This window comes from Eumetopias jubatus, unplaced genomic scaffold (assembly GCF_037043125.1).
Source record: "Eumetopias jubatus isolate StellerSeaLion01/CBP00866 unplaced genomic scaffold, mEumJub1_p1.0 scaffold_12, whole genome shotgun sequence".
NCBI lineage: Eukaryota > Metazoa > Chordata > Mammalia > Carnivora > Otariidae > Eumetopias > Eumetopias jubatus.
In genome coordinates, this window is record NW_028274818.1 from 51,056,928 (window position 1) to 51,075,765 (window position 18,838).

General features: G+C 33.7%; 1 protein-coding gene across 6 annotated transcripts in view; it reads left to right on the forward strand.

The window, feature by feature from the left end:
- Positions 1–18,838, forward strand: part of COP1 (COP1 E3 ubiquitin ligase) — a 246,412-nt gene that overhangs the window by 147,418 nt on the left and 80,156 nt on the right. For all 6 annotated transcript variants that reach the window (XR_003612279.2, XR_003612280.2, XR_003612276.2 and 3 more), the window contains one exon: positions 6,296–6,412. Coding sequence is in view for 1 of the 6 variants with exons in the window: in XM_028122995.2 (XP_027978796.1) it covers positions 6,296–6,412 (117 nt within the window). In the remaining 5 variants the exon portion in view is untranslated. The remainder of the gene's footprint in view (positions 1–6,295; positions 6,413–18,838) is intronic.

The window sequence follows — 18,838 nt, forward strand, 5'->3', positions numbered from 1 at the left end:
GATTTGCTAATTTATTTTTTTAAGGGATTTTTGCATCTATATTCATGACGAGTATTGGCTTTTATTTTTCCGTTCTTGTAGTATCTTTTTGTGGCTTTCATGTCAGGATAATGCTGGCCTCATAAAATGATTTGTCTTGTTTTAGGGGGTATAGATGGAAGTGATCGTTTAGAATTGTTTTGTTTATAAATCTTTGTTAACGTGTGATTGAAGCTTTCTGAGCCTTGAGTTTTCTTTGTGTGAACGTTTTAATTAATTAAGAATTTATTTTATTTTTTAATTGAAGTGTAGTTGACATACCATGTTATATTTGTTTCAGGTCTACAACATAGTGATTTCAGCAACTCTCTTTGTTATATTATGCTCACCACAAGGGTAGCTCCTGTCACCATACAATGCTATTACAGTACCATTGACTGTATTCTCTATGGTGTGCCTTTTAACCAGTGACATAAGAATTTAATTTCTTTAGTAGACTTAGGACTATTCAGTTCATCTATTTCTTCTTGAGTGTGCTTTGGTAGTCTGTATCTTGCTGGAATTGGTACGTTGTGTCCTCTCATTTATCTATTATTTATGTATTAAGTCAGCATGGCATTAAATTTATCAATTTTAATTATCTTTTTCAAATATCTAACTTTTGATTATATTTTTTTTGTTGTTATTTTTCTATTTGTAGTTTCATTGATGTTTGCTCGTTAGCTTTTTTCCCCCACAGTAACTATTAATTTTTTTCTTTGGGTATGATTTCCTTTCTTTCTGTTTTGTTAAAGTTGAAGTTTATGTCATTGATTTGAGCCTCTTATGTTTTCTAATATAAATATTTCCTGGTATACATTTCCATTTAAGCAGCACTTCAGCTGACCCCTCAAATTTTCATATAATATATCTGTTTGTTCATTCACTTGCTTAAAATTTTCAGAAATCTTTTGGTTATTGATTATAGCTTAATTCTAGTTGGAGAACATATTTTATATTACTTTAATTCTTTCATATTTGTTATGGTTTGTTTTATGGTCCAAAGTATGATCTGCCTTGGTAAATATTCCAAGTGTTTTGAAAAGAATCTGTGTTCTCCAGTGGAGTATTCTATAAGTGTCAGTTAGATTAAAGTTATTGATAGTATCTTTTGTTTTTCTATATCTTTGCTGTTTTTTGTTTGTTTGTCTTGTCTCCTTGTTCTACTGATTATGAAACAGGAGTGTTGAAATCTGATTTTATTTCTCCTTTTAGCCAGGAGCGGATGTTTTGACTCTTTATTTGTTTGTTTTGGTTTTTTGAAGCTGTATTGTTAAGGGTCTTAAGCATTTAGAATTGTTGTCTTCATGAATTGACCCTTTATCAATATATAATGTTATTCTTTATCCCTATTAATATTATTTCTTCTGAATCTAGTTTGTTAGTATTCATCAAAGCAGTAATTGCTTTTTCCTCTCCTTAGAAATTCTACTTACATGAGTGTTAGACCTTTCATTTTGTCTTATAGGCCCCCTGAGTCTCTGTTCTTTTTGTGTCAGTACCTTTTCTCTTCTTTACATTAAGTAATTTCTTTTGTTGTTTTAGATCACTGGCTCTTTTATCTGCTTATTTCTATTTTGATATTGTTCAGTCCAGTGAATGTTTTATGTAAATTACTGTATTTTTTTCTAAAATTTCATTTGATTCTTATTTTACGGTTCCTGTATTCCTTCTGAGTACTTCTGTCTCTCCATTACTTTAAATGTGTTTATCTTTACCCCATGGAGCACAGTTACAATAGTTGCTTTAAAATCTGTTTTATAATCCCAACATCTAGATTTTAGGATTGGGTTTTGTTGATGGGATCTTCATTTGAAAATTCTTCATGTTTTCATGGATTTTTGTGTGTTCAATAATTGGTGAGTTGTATCTTAGGCATTTTGAATCTTTTGTAAGACTCTGGGTCCTGTTCAGATTTTCTGGAGAATGTTTTTGTTTTGTTTTGTTTTGTTTTCAAGCAGTTGATCAGCTGTTTAGATGGTAACTGTATGTTCTATCTTGCTTTCTGTGTGAGTGATAGTTCCCTTGTCAGGGTGGTTTTCAAAGTCTTTGCTGTCCTGTGTTGGTTTGTCTCATGTATACGCCAGTTGGGAGTTAATCTGGAAATTGAGTCGTCTTTTCAATTATAGTTCAATGCACAAAGCCTTTGTGATGCTCCTTTGTGTCCATCTTACACATACAGAGCTTATAAGTGACTAAAAGACTTAGGCCTGTTCATACACAGAACATGGGATCTCCTTCTCCAGTGCTTTCTTTTCCAGGTTTCTCCCATATTCCTTGTCCCCCTTTTTTACTGAGACTCTTGTCAAGAAAGTTGGGGTTTCTCTACAGACGAGTCACTCCTTTTTATGACCACAGAGATAGAGTTTCTGTGGGAATATTAGCTTGCCATACTGCTGTAGCTCTGTGATGGAAGCCCACCCAGGGGGGAGAGTTGAGAGAGAAGAAGAAGAAAACAAAAAAAATGACCCTCAGCCCCCTGGCTTGCAGGAATTACTAGTCTTATGGTTAGAAACACAGGGGTTTTCCTCAGTTTTTGCTTATTGAGGTGCTGATTTTGGCTTGCCAAGGAAAAAAAGGAGGGAGAAGAGAAATGGTACTCTTACCCCTGCATTGGTTACTTCTTTAAAGTTTTGAATGTCCTTCCCATAATGACTACTTTTCCTTACTTTTTGGATTCTTCAGACATTTGCTTTTTGCTTTTGTTTTTGATATTTCCTCAGAGTAAACTCATAGTGGAAGAGATTGGCTATAGTGGGCTTACTTTATCTTGGTTGGTACTAAAAGTCCCAAATGCATTTAAGCCCATCTTAAAATTTTAGTATTATATAAATGTATTTATCACTCTTTAAGTGTTTGGTGATTTTTACTTATAAAATATTGCTTATAAAATACTGCCTTTGTGATAATTTATAGTAAGAGAATATTTTAAATTATTTTTCATGTATTTTACACATATATTTAGCATTTTATATTTTTAACTTTTTATGTTTTATATTTATTAAATTTTTAATAGTTATTGGACATTATTTTTCAATCCATAATACTAAGTCCTTATAAATGACATTTGTACTCATGCTGTTATTTATTTTATTTAATTCTGTGTATTTAAAAATAGTTTACTTTCAAATATATATGTACATGCTTGGGTGTTAAATGTGAATGTAGCAGGCTAATAGATGTAGTATTGCTATGTCTCAAGTTAATCAGGAAATAATTTTATGAACCAATTTATAAGTTCTTTATGAAAAATATATTTTCCTTTTCAAATACATAAACCAAGAATCATTTGCAATAAATAACCTTGCTTTTGAATTGGAATAATCACATTCTTTAAATGTTTTTTTATCCCCAAATATGAATTTGAAGAATATTTAGGTTTTAGAACAGCAGTAGTTATAGGTTCTTATTCATTCCAGATTTTCATAGCTGCATACATTAATGTCAAAGTGATAAATTTGAAATCTTGACAAGTTTAAAAAATTAATTTTAATTAATGCATACTGAATGAAATACTTCTTTTTTTATCAAAGGACTAAAAAACGAATTGCAACATAATAAATAGCATTAGGATAGCAGTTATCTTTCCTCTAATTTATAACTTTAGGCAGTTATCATTCCTATAAGTTATAACTTAACTAAGTGTAATATTTCCTGTATCCAAGTGAAATTAAAAGGCTTATGTTAGACAGCCTCCCAGATGGCCCCAGTGATCTGTCTCCTAGTATTCTCATACTTTCCTCCCCATTGCGCCAGTCTGTGTGATTGGTAAAATACTACAGATGTGAAGGTATGTCACTTCTGAAATTAGTTTATATAAAACACTATAGCCTCTGTCTTCATCATTCTTTCTTTAGTATTTGGTTCAATGTGGAGAAGCTAGCAGTATTGTCATAAGCCCAAATGACGGGGCGCCTGGGTGGCTCAGTTGGTTAAGCATCTGCCTAAGGCTCAGGTCATGATCCCAGAGTCCTAGGATTGCGCCCCACTTTGGGTTCCCTGCTCAGCAGGGTGTCTGCTTCTCCCTCTCCTCTGCACCTCTCCCTGCTTGTGGTCTCTCTGTCTCTGTCTCTCTCTCAAATAAATAAATAAAATCTTAAAAAAAAAAAAAAAAACCCTCAAATGGTGGGAAACTGCATCCTCATGCCAAGAGCCATGTTGAGTGAGCTTGCAGTGGATCCTGTAGTTCAGCTGAATGGTGACCTCTCTGGGCCCTTCAGACTTAGCCAAGACTACCTAGTTAAGCTGCTCAAAGATCCTGACCCTCAGAAACTGTGTGACAGTAAATTTTGTTGTTTTAAGTTGCTAAGTTTTGGGGCAATTTGCTGTGCAACAATAGCTAACTAATACAACAAGGTCTGTTTTCTCTATTTGATCAAGTTTAAAAGAAAAACTTATGTTTGGTAAATCAGTATTGTCAAAGTGAACATCTTTGTGCTTTATCTTTCATATTTTTTTAAAAATATTTTGTTTTCTAATTTAAGTGTCATTTTGTTCTAGTTCATTCTTATGCTTACTTATATTTAATTGTTATACTGATGTGTAAACCTTGTTTATAAAGGTTCTTAGTGATTAGCAGTGGAGTTATGGGGATAGTAGGTGCTCCATAAAATGTGGTGTGGTTTAACTTTGTCTTGCTACTTTTTTTGAGTACAGCTCTACCACTTGATATTCTAGTCTATAAATGCTGTATTTGACTTGTAGACCCTTAATTATAACTAGCCATTTCATCTCAGATTGTATATCTTAATTGCTGGGACAATTTTATATTGATTGGAATAGCACATGATTCCTATTAGAAAATAACATGAAACAAACCAAATATTGCTATTTAAAACCCTTATTTTATTTTAATATTGAGTGTCTTATTTTTCTCTTAGGAGGCTAATAGATTGATTAGGTTGTAAGTAACTTTTTTAATGGTTAACTTATATTCAAGGTCCACATATTTGAAGAAACTCTCCATGGAATTCCACTTGTAAAAGATAAATTATCCCATTCACACAGAGAAAATCTCTATTCTTAGGAAATACCATTTTATAGAAGTGAGAGTTGGAACCATTTTTACTTTTTTTTTACTCCCATTTACAGATCACCATATTAGTATTCCTAAAAAGATTCTAAAATTTTACTGTGCCTCCATCTTAATACTGGTTTTCAATCCCAAATGCACATTGGAATCACCCAAAAAGCTTTTAAACAGACACCAATACCTGGACCCCAACTGGGTATTGTCCAGGACAGGTCATTGGGGGACAGGACATTGGCGCCCACTGAAAAGATGGGTAGGAAGACTTTTGTTCTTATTATAGTTAGTGTTCATTATTAATTGCAATGTGTAACCAGGAGTGTAACCAATATCTTGACAGTCTGTCTTATGTGTGTATTCTATTGTCTACGAAGACATTTTTGATGTATGATACGATCATTACTCTGGTACCTTACAAGACAACAGCTCACCTTTCTATTTCTGCTCTCAGATCTGACCTGCTCTGATCAGTTTTTCCGTAATCTTTACAAATCTCAGTATATACCATTGGAATAGACTAAATATCAAATATTAAAACAAACATTTAAAAGTTTAGCTAAACAATTCTGTAACATTACTTTAGACACACTTAAATCATATAACTGAGTTCCTACATAAAATTTTAAAATCATGGAATTCTTAATTGAAAGATAAAACAAGAACTGCTTCCAGGTACTTTAAAAATGACATTTGTATTCTGATATATATAATAAATATGAAAGTGTGTGTGTGCGTGCATTTGTGTGTAGGAGTGGGATGACTATATGATTCATCTTCCACCCATGACACTTGAGAAAAATACACACCGTTTTTTTTTCAGTAGGCTCCATGCCCAGTGTGTGGCTTGAATTCACCACCGAGATCAAGTCACATGCTCTACGGAGTAAGCCAGCCAGGTGCACCCCCCCCCCCCACAACACCATTTAAAGAATACTGAAACAAATACACATGTATCTCCATATTGCCCTTTTTTTTTTTTACTCCTCTCTTTTATGCTATGGGATCATGTTACCTCTCAGCACATTTTTAGTCTGTTGTTTTCTGACTTTGAAACTATGCTGTCTTGGTTGCAATACATTGTTCTGTTACTTAGTCATTTAATTTAAAGGTTTTTGGTTCTAGTAAACTAAAATGCTTTGGATTAGTATGAAGAGGCAACTGTAGCAATAAGCAAAACTTTCTGGATTACAGAAGCATTTGTTAATGTATTGTTTAATTCTTTTCATTTTTATTGTTCTTTACTCTTAGTGAAGCTATGGTCTACCAACCTAGACAACTCAGTGGCAAGCATTGAGGCGAAGGCTAATGTGTGCTGTGTTAAATTCAGCCCCTCTTCTAGATACCATTTGGCTTTTGGCTGTGCAGGTAAGAAATTAAAGCAGCTTTGTCTTCTTTTGATGTTGGTTGAGTATCGTGGCTAGGATAAAAGACTGTAGTTTAAAACATAATTTGCCTTGTAGGTTTAAATTTTGTTTTGGTTATTAGACTCTAAGTTAGAAGTATGCAGTGTGCCATCATTACTCATTTATTGCTATGCCTTAATTTCAGTATTCTGTCACCATCTTTAATACATAGAGATGGTTTGTTGATTATTTTTGTTGTTTCTCTAAGTCTTTGCATGCATGAACTGATGCTTATTCATAAACTTAGGTTGTAATGATGTTTAAATGATTAAACTATATTATATAGACATAGGAATCCATTTTTTTAATTAAAGGAAATCTGTTCATTCCTTCAAAAATTTAATATATATATATATTAATTATATATATATGGGGCAGGGAATAAGAGATAAAATCTTTCATCATGGAATGCATAGGAACATAGGAAGTTCTTAAAAACATGTTAGCTGTTATCATAAGAAACAATTTTTTGCTAACATATTTTTCTTAACTAGGGTGACCAAATGTCTGCCTTTGCCACTCATGGTTTATACTTATACTGTCATAATTACTTTAGTGCCTTCTTTCATTCTCAGAAGTGTTGTTAGTTGGAAGATAAATGATATGGTTGCCCGAGTCCTTTGTCTTCTGTATCTGTCCACTCTCCCCAAATATTAACTAGAACAGTAAACACCTGTAATTTAACTTCTGCATTAGGAAATCTCCTTGATTCTTTTTTTATTGATAATCTCAATTTATTTAAAGATAAGTTTAGCACCATATAATGAACACAGAATCACCCTTAAAAAAGGAAAAGCACAATTTAAATCTTATTTGTTATTATACCCTTTCCTTATTTCAACTTATTTATTCACTTATATAATGACATAATTTCATAGTTCCAGTAGGGTGTGGTCTATCATGTATCTGTAAGTAGAATTCTCTTTCTGTTAGCATACAGAATTTTTTCATGATCAAGTGGTATTCTTTTCCATTTGAACCTACTACTTCCTTATTAACTCCTTTTTCTATCACTGACTAGGCAAGTTGATTAACTTATCTCCCCAAGTTCCTTATCCTTAAAATAGAGATAGCCCTTTGGGGCTTTATGAGGATTATGAAAGGAAAATGTTATATGTAAAGCTCTTATAATATGGTACTTAATAATTGTTTAATTATTTTCATTATTAATATTTTATCATGCATTGAATTAAAATAGCTTATTGAGTTTTATTGTTATGTTCTATTTTATAAACACATTGGCCATCATTTATGAATAGAAGTTATTATCAGTATTTAATAGGTACAAATACCAGATATGAATGTCTTCAAAATTTTTCCTTCCTGGTAAAGGGAAGCCTACTTTATGTTTTATCTTTTAATTTAATTTAATTTAATTTAATTTTTAAGTTTATTTACTTAAGTGATCTCTGTACCCAACCTGGGAATCAAACTCACAACCCTGAGATGAAGAATTGGAAGCAAAAAAACTTCCAACTGAGCCAGCCAGGTTCCCCTAGGGGAAACCTACTTTAAAAAAATGCTTTGCTATCTGGCAGGCTGTTTGCCCTTACTGTTTTAAATTTTCATGTATTTCTTACTTAATTTTTGCATTTGCTTTTCCATGTATGCTTTAAGATTTATATTTTTCCAGTTCTAGAAAAATTCTTTTGGGATTCTCCTATGAATTACATTATATTTATTTGTTATTTTTGGAACCACTGGCATTATTAAGATAGTACATCTTCCCACATAGTTACATGGGGTATTTTTCTGTTTGTTGGGATTATTTTCTATCTTACAATGAGATTTTATAGTTTACTTCATTTAGGTACAAGGCCTTTCTGGTTAATTTTTTTCTATGTATAATTTTTGGTTCTATTTTAAATAAAATAGTTATTCTGTTCCTTATTTTAAGTACTATTTTCTAAGAGTAGATAAAAATTTTTGATATTTAGATATATATATACATAGGCATCTTATAAATGTTTCTTATTAAATCTAGTAGTTTTTTAGTAGAGTCTTTGAGTTACCTATTTATTTATTTTTTATTTTTTTTTAAGATTTTATTTATTTATTTAATTGACAGAGAGAGGGAGAGAGAGAGACAGCGAGAGAGGGACACAAGCAGGGGGAGTGGGAGAGGGAGAAGCAGGCCTTCCGCCGAGCCGGGAGCCCGATGTGGGGCTCGATCCCACGACCCTGGGATCATGACCTGAGCCGAAGGCAGTTGCTCAACCAACTGAGCCACCCAGGTGCCCCAAGTTAACCTATTTATACTTGTTAGTGGCCAAAGCGATGTTTGTTTTTCTTCTTTTCCAATGATTTATTGCCTTCTCTTCTTACAAGGCAGTGTTATAGGATACTAGTGATAGTTACTTTCCTCATCTTGATTCATTTAGTTGAATGGGCTTCAGTCTTTTACTTTTTAGGGTATCTACTTTTTTTAAAAATTTATTTATTTGAGAGAGTGAGAAACAGAGAACATGTGCGTGGGTGGGGGGAGTGGCAGAGGGGGAGAATCTCCAGCAGACTCCACAATGAGTGCTGAGCCCCATGCAAGGCTCGATCTCATGACCTTGAGCATGAGATCATGACCTGAGCTGAAACCAAGAGTCAGACGCTCAGCTGACTGAGCTACCGAGGCGCCTCCAGGGTATCTACTTTTGGAGAGTAGTCTTTATTAAATTCAAATGATTCATTTTACTGTTTCTTAGGAGCAACTGCAGTATTTCATCAAGTGCTTTTTTAGCCACAGTTGATATAATCATATGGTTTAATTCGTTGACATGAATTGTATATATACATTTTCTGATGTTGAATTATATTTGCGTTTCTAGAATAAACCTTGCTTGAGCATAAGGTGGAATTCTTTAATGAATAGCTTTATTTATTGCTGATATTTTTGTATCTATAATCATAAATTTGATCTATAATTTGTTTTCTTAAACCATTTTAATCATTATTGTATAATTCCTAGTATACAAGTCTTCAACTTGTTTAATTTATTCCCAAGTATTGTATTACTTTTATTTTTTTAATTAAAAAAATTTTTTTGCCAAGTTTTTATTTAAATTCCAGTTAACATAGAGTATTTTATTACTTTGAGATGTATTGTGAATGGAATTGTTTACTTAATTTTATTTTTGAATAGTTTGTTGCTAGAGTTCAGAAATACAGTGAATTTTTGTATATTGATCTTGCATCCTGCAATCTTGCTGGTCTTATGTATTTTTTCCTCTTAGTTTTATTGTGGATTTCATGGGATTTTCTACAGTTAAGATCAAGTTATCGGTGGATTAAAATAATTTTATTTCTTCCTTTACTATGTGAATGTCATCTTGCTTACTTGTATGAGCTAAAAGCCCACGTACAATGTTGAATGGAAGTGGCAGAAGGAACTTCCTTACTTTATGGAGAAAGCATTCAGTCCGTCACAATTAAGTGTGGTATTAGCTGTGAGATTTTTGTTGATACCCTTTATCAGATTGAGTAAATTTTCTATTCCTTTGCTAATAAGAGTATTTATTATGAATGAGTGTTAGATTTTGTCAAATGCTTTTTCTGTGTCTATTGAGATAGTGTCTATTGAGATTGTTTATGTCCTTTATTATAATAATGTAGGATAGTTCGTTGTTGTTTTGAATGTTAAACCAACCTTCCATTCTTGGGGAAAATCTCTCTTAGCTATGGTATAAAATCCTTTGTATATGTTGTGGGATTGAGTGTTCTAATGTTTTAAGTATTTTTGTGGTATTTGTAACTTTCTTGTGATGTTTTCTGTCTTTGATAGCAAGGTACTATTGGCCTTATAGAATGAGTTGGGAAGTATTTCTTTGTTTATTTACTGAATGAGTTTGTAAAGGGTTGGTATTATTGTCTTTAAATTTTTTTTAAAGACTTTATTTATCTGAGAGAGAGTGAATGAGAGAGAGAGAGCATGAGTGGGAGAAGGGGCAGAGGGAGAGGGAGAAGCAGATTCCCCACCTAGCAGGGAGTTCAGTGAGGGGCTGGATCCCATGTCTCTGGGATCATGACCGAAATTGAAGGCAGATGCTTTACAGACCAAGCCACCCAGGCGCCCCTCTTCTTTAAATATTTGATGGAATTTATCAGTGAAACCATCTGGACTTTGACTTCATGAGGATATTTTAAATACCTAATTTAATTTCTTCTTAAAAGTTTATTCAGATTTTCTATTTCTTTTTGAAATCAGTTTTAGTAGTTACTGTCTTTCTGGGAATTTGTATGTTTAATTTTTCTAATTTGTTGTAATAAAGTCATTCTAACATTCTCTTATAGTTTTTTTAATTTCTGTAGTCGGTAGTGTCCCTTCCTTCATTGCTAATAGGTCTTTTTTCTTTTTGGTGGGTCTAGTTAAATATTTGTTAGTTTCTTCAAGGGATGTGTGTTTATGACAGGTGCTTCAGACCAGAAGGCCATGTATTTCCAGTGTTCTTAACATTGTTACCCAAACTTACTTGTTGGAAGGGTTAGAGATCTGTAGGCTGAGCCTCTTAAAATGATTCTTAGCTCACCATAAGTATCAGTAGACCAAGAGAGCTGTTATTTCTTTCTCATCCAATCGAGATCAAGATATGTTGAGTTCAAGAACGTTATGCCATTACTATAATCAAGAGATCAGAAATCTTTCACTGTAACTGATACAAAGCTGGAGACTGGACATTGGAATATTACATTAGAAAATCTCCACATCTTTACAGTGATGCTTGCAACAAAAATATCCAAAGCAGAATGACCACCAAGTTTCTGTCTTTCAGATCTTACATAAGTGTATCCCTGTGCTGGAAGCTCATTCACATCTGGAAGCATAACTTCAAGAGAATCTGGGCAATACAGTTTTTAACTTTCCATCCTCCATATGCTTAAATAAGGTGGTAGGAATGGATGCTGAGGTCATTGGCCTCATCCAGCACAATGCAGTTTCATATGAGTTAAGGACTTACTTTTTCTGACTTTGAAATAGGTGTTTAGTATCCAAGCAAGCATTAATGAAGCCAGTAGTCCTTACTTTATTCACTGCCTTTCATTGTATCTTTTACTGATTGAAACATGCATTTAATCATAAAAACTTATATTACCTAGAAAACAATGACTTACGTTAAATCATTTTCATTTAGAATTGCAGCATTTCTTAGAATGTAGACTATTGTCTAAATGTTTATTTTCAACTGTAAAACATCACTCTTTAACTGTACCGTTTATTTTACCACTGAGAGAAGTACAGAGTCACATTCATGAGATTGCTTATTAAATATCATTTGTGATGATGAATTTGACATTAGGAGTGGGCTGTACATTTTTAAACATTGCTTTTGGAGTTAAAAGAAATAGACAATGAATGAATAAGCTACCAACCAATTATATTTTCACTCCCTGTTACAAGGGCACTGTGGATCCTACCTACTGGGTAGTGATGCATCATGCTAATTCAGCTTCCCTGCCTCCTTCATTTGGATAATATCTTCCTATTTGGTACAATTAATTCATTTCTCTCTCTCTTTTACTTCATCATTTGCTCATTTACCTTTTATCATAATATAAAAAGATGTCTAGTTTTTTTTTTAATTGGAGAGTGTAGCATGAAAAGTTTCTTGCAGTATAGTAAAAATTCATAAGCATTTCTTTTAAAATATCAAATCCTAAGTCATGGTCTTCTTGAAAATAGTAGACCAGGAATTTTAAACTACTTTTTTCGTGGTTAATATTGAAAAAAAAGCTTTGAATTTTATTTTAAACCATTTAAATATCTGTTCTTAAGTACTGAGATTATCTGAAGCATGCTTTTACCAGAAGATAGGATATTTTTAACATCAAGGTGAAAGTGTTTATTGTCTGTTACTTGATTACTACATAATATTTTTTTATTGAGTAGAAACAGGTAGGAAAAAAAATTTTTTTCTCCAAAGCCAGTTTGGGAGAGCATTGCAAGATGAAATTAAATTCCTAACAATCTGTGGTTTTAAGAGAACATCAGAGTTACTTGCATAATAACTTGAAGCATCTTGCAATTTTTTAAACTGTAAGTCTTAAAACAGACAGGAAATATGGGTACTCTTAGGCATTCTTTTTAAAGTAATAATAGTTTATTCCCCAGAAATTAGTGATATAAATCAAAGGTAAGGTTAGTATTATTCTGATTTAGGAGTGGTATTTATGCTAATAACATATTCACTGGGAAGGAATACTGTTTCTAGAACAAACAGGAATTCTGAAATAGCTTATTTAACTCTGTTACCAGTAAGCATTTTTTTAGTTACTGTAAACTCTTTGTTACTCTCAGTAAGCTAAATAGTTCATATGCATAAAAACACCATTTGTTTTCTCATTTTTAATACTTTGCAGTTTTTGTGATTCATATAATGACTTAGTTTTCAAAAGGAAAAGATAATCTTTTCTTTGTATTTTGTTTTGTTGTTGATAAATTTATGTTTAAATATCTTTATTACTTCACTTACTCTAAAACTTACAGTTGCTTCTTATTGCTTAAAGAATAAATATAGATTCCTTTGCTTCTGTTCTAAGCCCTCCATGATTGGCTTCAGTATTCCTTATACTTGACTCATATTACTTACTCTGAAAATTTTTACTCAGAAGAATTTTTTTAAAAGATTTTATTTATTTATTTGTGAGAGAAATCTTTAAAAAGGGTGGGGGGCACCTGGGTGGCTCAGTCGGTTAAGCGTCTGCCTTCAGCTCAGGTCAGGATCCCAGGGTCCTGGGATCAAGCCTCGCATCGGTCGGGCTCCCTGCTCAGCAAGGAGCCTGCTTCTCCCTCTCCCTCTGCCTGCTGCTCTGCCTGCTTGTGCTCTCTCTCTGTCAAATAAATAAATAAAATCTGGAAAAAAAAAAAGAGCGAGCATAGGGAGAAGCAGTGAGAGAGAGAGAGGGACAGCAGACTGCACTGAGTGTAGGGCCTGATGCCTGGCTCAATCCCACAACCCTGAGATCATGACCTGAGCCAAAATCAAGAGTTGGATGCTTAACTGACTGAGCCACCCAGGTGCATCAACTCAGAAGAAATTTTATAAAGCTTCTTCCATAAAGATTCCTTAATTCTGAGTACAGCTGCCTGAGGCTACTTTATATATGCATCTTCAACTTTTAAAAATTGATGTAATCATTTAAAATTGTGTATATTTAATCATACAAACAGTACAAGATTATATCCTCATTCTCAGCTTTCATATGTAACACATAAAACTTAAGTTCTCATTCACCAAGCATCATTACACTGCCTCTTCAGAGACTCTATTGTTAATAGTTTTGCAGATGTCTTTCCACAGATAGGTAGATACAGCATTTCTTGAGGAGGCCAATAAACATTTTTCTTTATTTAGAACAGTATATTTTTTCTTTAAAAATTAGGGTTGATTCTAAAAGATGGACAACGGGGTGCCTGGTTGGCTCAGTCCTTAAGCATCTGCCTTCAGCTCAGGTCATGGTCCCAGGGTCCTGGGATCGAGCCCCGCATCGGGCTCCCTGCTCCGAGGGAAGACTGCTTCTCCCTCTCGCACTCCCCCTGCTTGTGTTCCCTCTCTCGCTCTGTCTCTCTCTGTCAAATAAATAACTAAAAATCTTTAAAAAAAATAAAATAAAAGATGGACAACTATGCTATATGAAACACAAGTTTAGAGTATTTTTAGATCTCTCTTCTATTCCCCCCCCAAATATAATTAATTCCTTTTCATTTAAGAAGCTGGTGTTTAGTTTAAGGGGCTATGAAACATAATTTAATTCGTTTTTTAAAGTTAACATTTAACATGGAGGGGGCGTCTGGGTGGCTCAGTCTTTAAGCGTCTGCCTTCGGCTAAGGTCATGATCCCAGGGTCCTGGGATTGAGCCCTGCTTCGACTGGCGGGAAGCCTGCTTTTCCCTCTCCCACTCCCCCTGCTTGTGTTCCTGCTCTTGCTATCTCTCTCTCTGTCAAATAAATAAATAAAATCTTTAAAAAAATAAAGTTAACATGGAGAACCTTGAGTAAGGTAGATATGTAAGTGCTTGAGATGTCTTATATTTTCCCATCATATTTAAGTAATAGGAAAAGTTTTAGGCTTGCTAGGTTTATAAGTCCCTTGTCTTTTATATAGCAGCGGCCAGTGGGAAAGATGTCTGTTCCTTCACATTTAAATAAATTTCTGAATATTTATTTAATAAATTTAGATTAGTGTCATAGCATTCATGAATATTATCTATTGCATAGATACTAGGGGAGAAAATAAATATTAAGGACATTTTATTTTCAAGTTTCCAAGTAACTTGAGTGAACTCAAATGGAAGTGACATGCATAAAGCCAATACTATTCAAGAAACAAAGTATTGTATTACTTTGTCATAACAATCTACTTTTGGGAATATTAAAATCTAAAAACAACTTTGAAGCACCTAGTGGATCTTTCACCTATTTATGTGTCTTGTTTTCCAGTCTGTAAGTAGCACTGTAGCAACAAGGTATTTTTAAAAATGGACTTTACAGGAAATTTTGTATTTATGTTAAATGCAGAGATATTTATTTATTTACTTAGGGTTTTTTTTTAAGATTTTATTTTTAAGTAATCTCTATACCCAACATTGGACTCGAACTCACAACCCCGAGATCAAGAGTTGCATGCTCCTTCGACTGAGCCAGCCCCGTGTCCCTAAATGCAGAGATATTTAAAGTTAGGCATCTTTTCAGCTGTTACTAATTTAATAGATGTGGTCATCATTCAGTTTTTGAAACTAATATTGAGTAAGCACTAGAAACACTTGGGAAGTAAGAAATACATGATAGGATTTCTCAGGAAGCCAGTGAAATAATAGAAGCAAAGTACAAAAGGAAGGAGTAGAATATTTGGTTAATCCAAAAGAGAACAGGAGAAGAAAGAGGAAAATAATATAACATGTTTGTAGTAATTAAAAAGCAGAAAATAGCTGATGAAAATTCAAATATATCTAATTATAGTAAATGGAAATGACTTATTCCCTCCAACTTTAAAAGGCAGGGATTAACAGACTAGTTAAAATGTTTAAAATGTAATTAATATACTCTTTACAGGAGGGGCATTTGAAACAAGGCTAAGGAATGGTAAATAAAAACAGGTTGATTTTGACACAGGATTGGTAGACTGGTGGAACAGAGCCAGCAACAGGCTCACAGATGTTATCGACATTTGATACCCAGCAAAGATGGTTGTTTGGAAATACAGGATTTTCGTACTCTGACAGTTGTTTTGGAAATTTTAGCTCTATCTTATGCAGTATACAAAATCAGTTGATCAAATGACCTAAATGTGAACAGCAAGACTCCAAAAGTATTTAGAAGATAATATGAGAGAGAATATCTTCATGATCTTGTGGTAGGGAAGGCTTTAAGATACAAAAGTATAAACCATAAATGAAAGGTGGATAAGTTTGTCTACAGTAAAATTAAAAACTTTTGTTTATCAGATAATACCTGAAAAAAATAATTTTTAAGAAGTCGTTAATTGGGGGAAGATATTTAGAATACCTATAAGTGACAAAGTATTGGTATTCAGATTTCATGAAGAACTCTTTCAAATAAATAAGAAAATGATAATGGTACCCTATAGCCTTGATACTCGAAGTGTAGTCTGCACAGCAGTCAGCATCAGGATCATTTAGGAGCTGATAAGAAGTCTACTGAATCAGAATTTCTGAAGGTGGACCCCAGGAACCTTTTTTCTTTTTAGCAGTCTCCCCAGATGATTCTTTATGTACTCTAAAGTTCGAGAATCTCTGCCCTAGAGAAATACATATTTTAATAATGTTGGTAATAGCATTGTTTGTACATTCATACTATGAAACATTCAGCAGTGAGAATAAATGAACTGCAGCTCCATGAATCCGTATGGATGAATAATAAGCATAAATGTTGAATGAAAAGTCGTCACAGAAAAACATATGGTATAATTCTATTTACAAACATGCAAAACAAACTATTGTTTAGGAATATATTCATTGACCACACAAATATGTAATTCAACCATAAAGAAGAGAAAGGGGAATAATTATTATATCTTTAAGTATAGTGCTTACCTGTCAGATGGAGAAAAAATGTGACATACAGGCTTTTAAGGTTTAGGAATATTGTATTTGTAACTAGTGTACTAGTTACATGGAGTTTGAAACTTCACATACATTGTATGGACTCTTCTGAATGCAGGCTAGTTTTCCAAGTCACAAAGAAAGTTTTTTAAAAAGATGGAGAAAATGTAAACTAATTTAAATGCTGAAAATTTAGCATATAGACATTTATAGAAAATACCATTAAATAGTTTCTTTCTCTTGGTGACTTTTAAGATGTTTCCATGGAAAGTTCTTCTTCTTTTTTTTTTTTTAAAGATTTTATTTATCTATTTGACAGAGTGAGAGAGCACAAGCAGGGGGAGAGGCACAGGGAGAGGAAGAAGCAGGCTCCCCACCAAGCAGGGAGCCCGAGGTGGGGCTCAATCCCAGGACCCTGGGACAACGACCTGAGCCGAAGGCAGATGCTTAACCGACTGAGCCACCCAGACACCCCTTCCATGGAAACTTCTTAAAGTTAACTGATGTTTTGGCAGTTATAAGTGAACAGATGTGGTAGTCTCTCTCAAGTTTTTCTTTGTGAAAGATTGAGGAGACTTCATCAAAACTATTCAGTTTTTGTTGTTTCCATTCCCAGTGGTTCACTAAGGTTTCAGGCTCAGCTATATCATTTATTTTATTTTAATTTTTTTGTAAGCACCTATAGTTAGGATGAGTTATGTTTAAGGAAATGATTAGAATAAGTCCAATGCCATAGTAAAGCAAGACTGCCGTTGTTTATTCAAATATTTACTCAATAGGGGAAGAGAGTTTTTATACCCCAATACATGATTTAATGAAAGAGTCCCAGAAAATATGTTTTTCCTCATTGAGGTTTTAAAAAATTGACTTCTATGTGTGGCTTACTGTTGTAGATTATTGAAAATCCGTCATATGAAATACTTCAAATATTTTGAAAAACCCATGTTAGAAAATTGAAATCATTTTTCTGAATTTCAACATTTATTTGGTATTTTCAGATTCTGTTTGCAAGGTTAGATTTCTTTTATATACTGAACACAGTAGAGTGATGAATCATAAAAGTTACAGATTATTTCTTTAGTGAGAGAATTAGAATGAAGATGGAAGAAGTTGCTGTGTATTATAAAGTGCTGCTGCAGAAAATATAAAATTTAGCGAGTAGTATCTGAGTTACAGATATTCATTAGATACTATGGTTAAAATATTTTCTTAAGGGGCTTTATTGAATTGTGACCAGTCTCCCTCCACCTCTTATGATCCTAGGTTAAGATAGAATATATAGATTACTATGTCAGTAATATAAACCAGGAGCTTTTGAAAGCCTTTCTCAGCCAGCTTTCTTTCCATTTAGTGATTAGTATCATATCTTTTTTTTTATTTACCTTCTAATGCATAAATACAGGGCTTACAACTGTTAACGTTTAAGAATCACTTCTTTCTCTACTAGTGGTTCTGAATTAATCTTAAGGTATATAAACCACATTTTAGGTTCTACTAATTTTACTGTAACAACAGAACCAATTTAGTCTCTTTTAATCAATATTAAGCTATTGTAAGATGCTGAAAAATTTGTTTTAGATTTTAATATTGATAGTAAATTGCTTTAATGGTCTTAATTCTTCACCCCTTCCTCTATCTATGTGCTTTGCTATAAAACAGTGTTTTCCCACGGTGGGAAACAACCCCACTCTTGACTCTGTTTGGTGACTTGCTTTGGCCCAAGTGATGTTAAGTTGACATTGACTAGAAGTTTAAAATTTGCTGGCACAATTGGGCTTACTTGCTCTTGCCCCTCTGCCATCACCATGAAGAGAACATGCTCAGGCTAGCTGCTGGTCCCAGGGGAAAGGAAGAAAGACACTTGGAGCAGTACCTACTTGTCCCAGCCAGATCATTCAACCTCCAGACACATAAACAAGCTGTACTGAAATCAGCAAACCCTAAGCTCTCCCTCATTCTTTGAGAATAAATGAAGATTCTATGCTACTGTACTTTGGAATAGTTTATTACACAGCAGTTCTGTGGTGGCAGTGGCTGATTAACACAGTGTTCTGTGAAATTGTATGGTATTGAATGAATAAAGGCCATTTCCCTACATAATTACCAAGGCTCTAACTAATCATCTTCTGTCTATAAAAAATCATTACAGGGGCTCCTGGGTGGCTCAGATGGTTAAGCATCTATCTTTGGCTCGAGTCATGATCACAGAGTCCTGGGATCAAGCCCCATGTCCGGCTCCTGGCTCAGCGGGGAGCGTGCTTCTCCCTCTGCCTCTCCCCCTGCTTGTGCTCTCTCTCTCTCTCTCTCTCTATCTCTGTGTCTCAAATGAATAAATAAAATC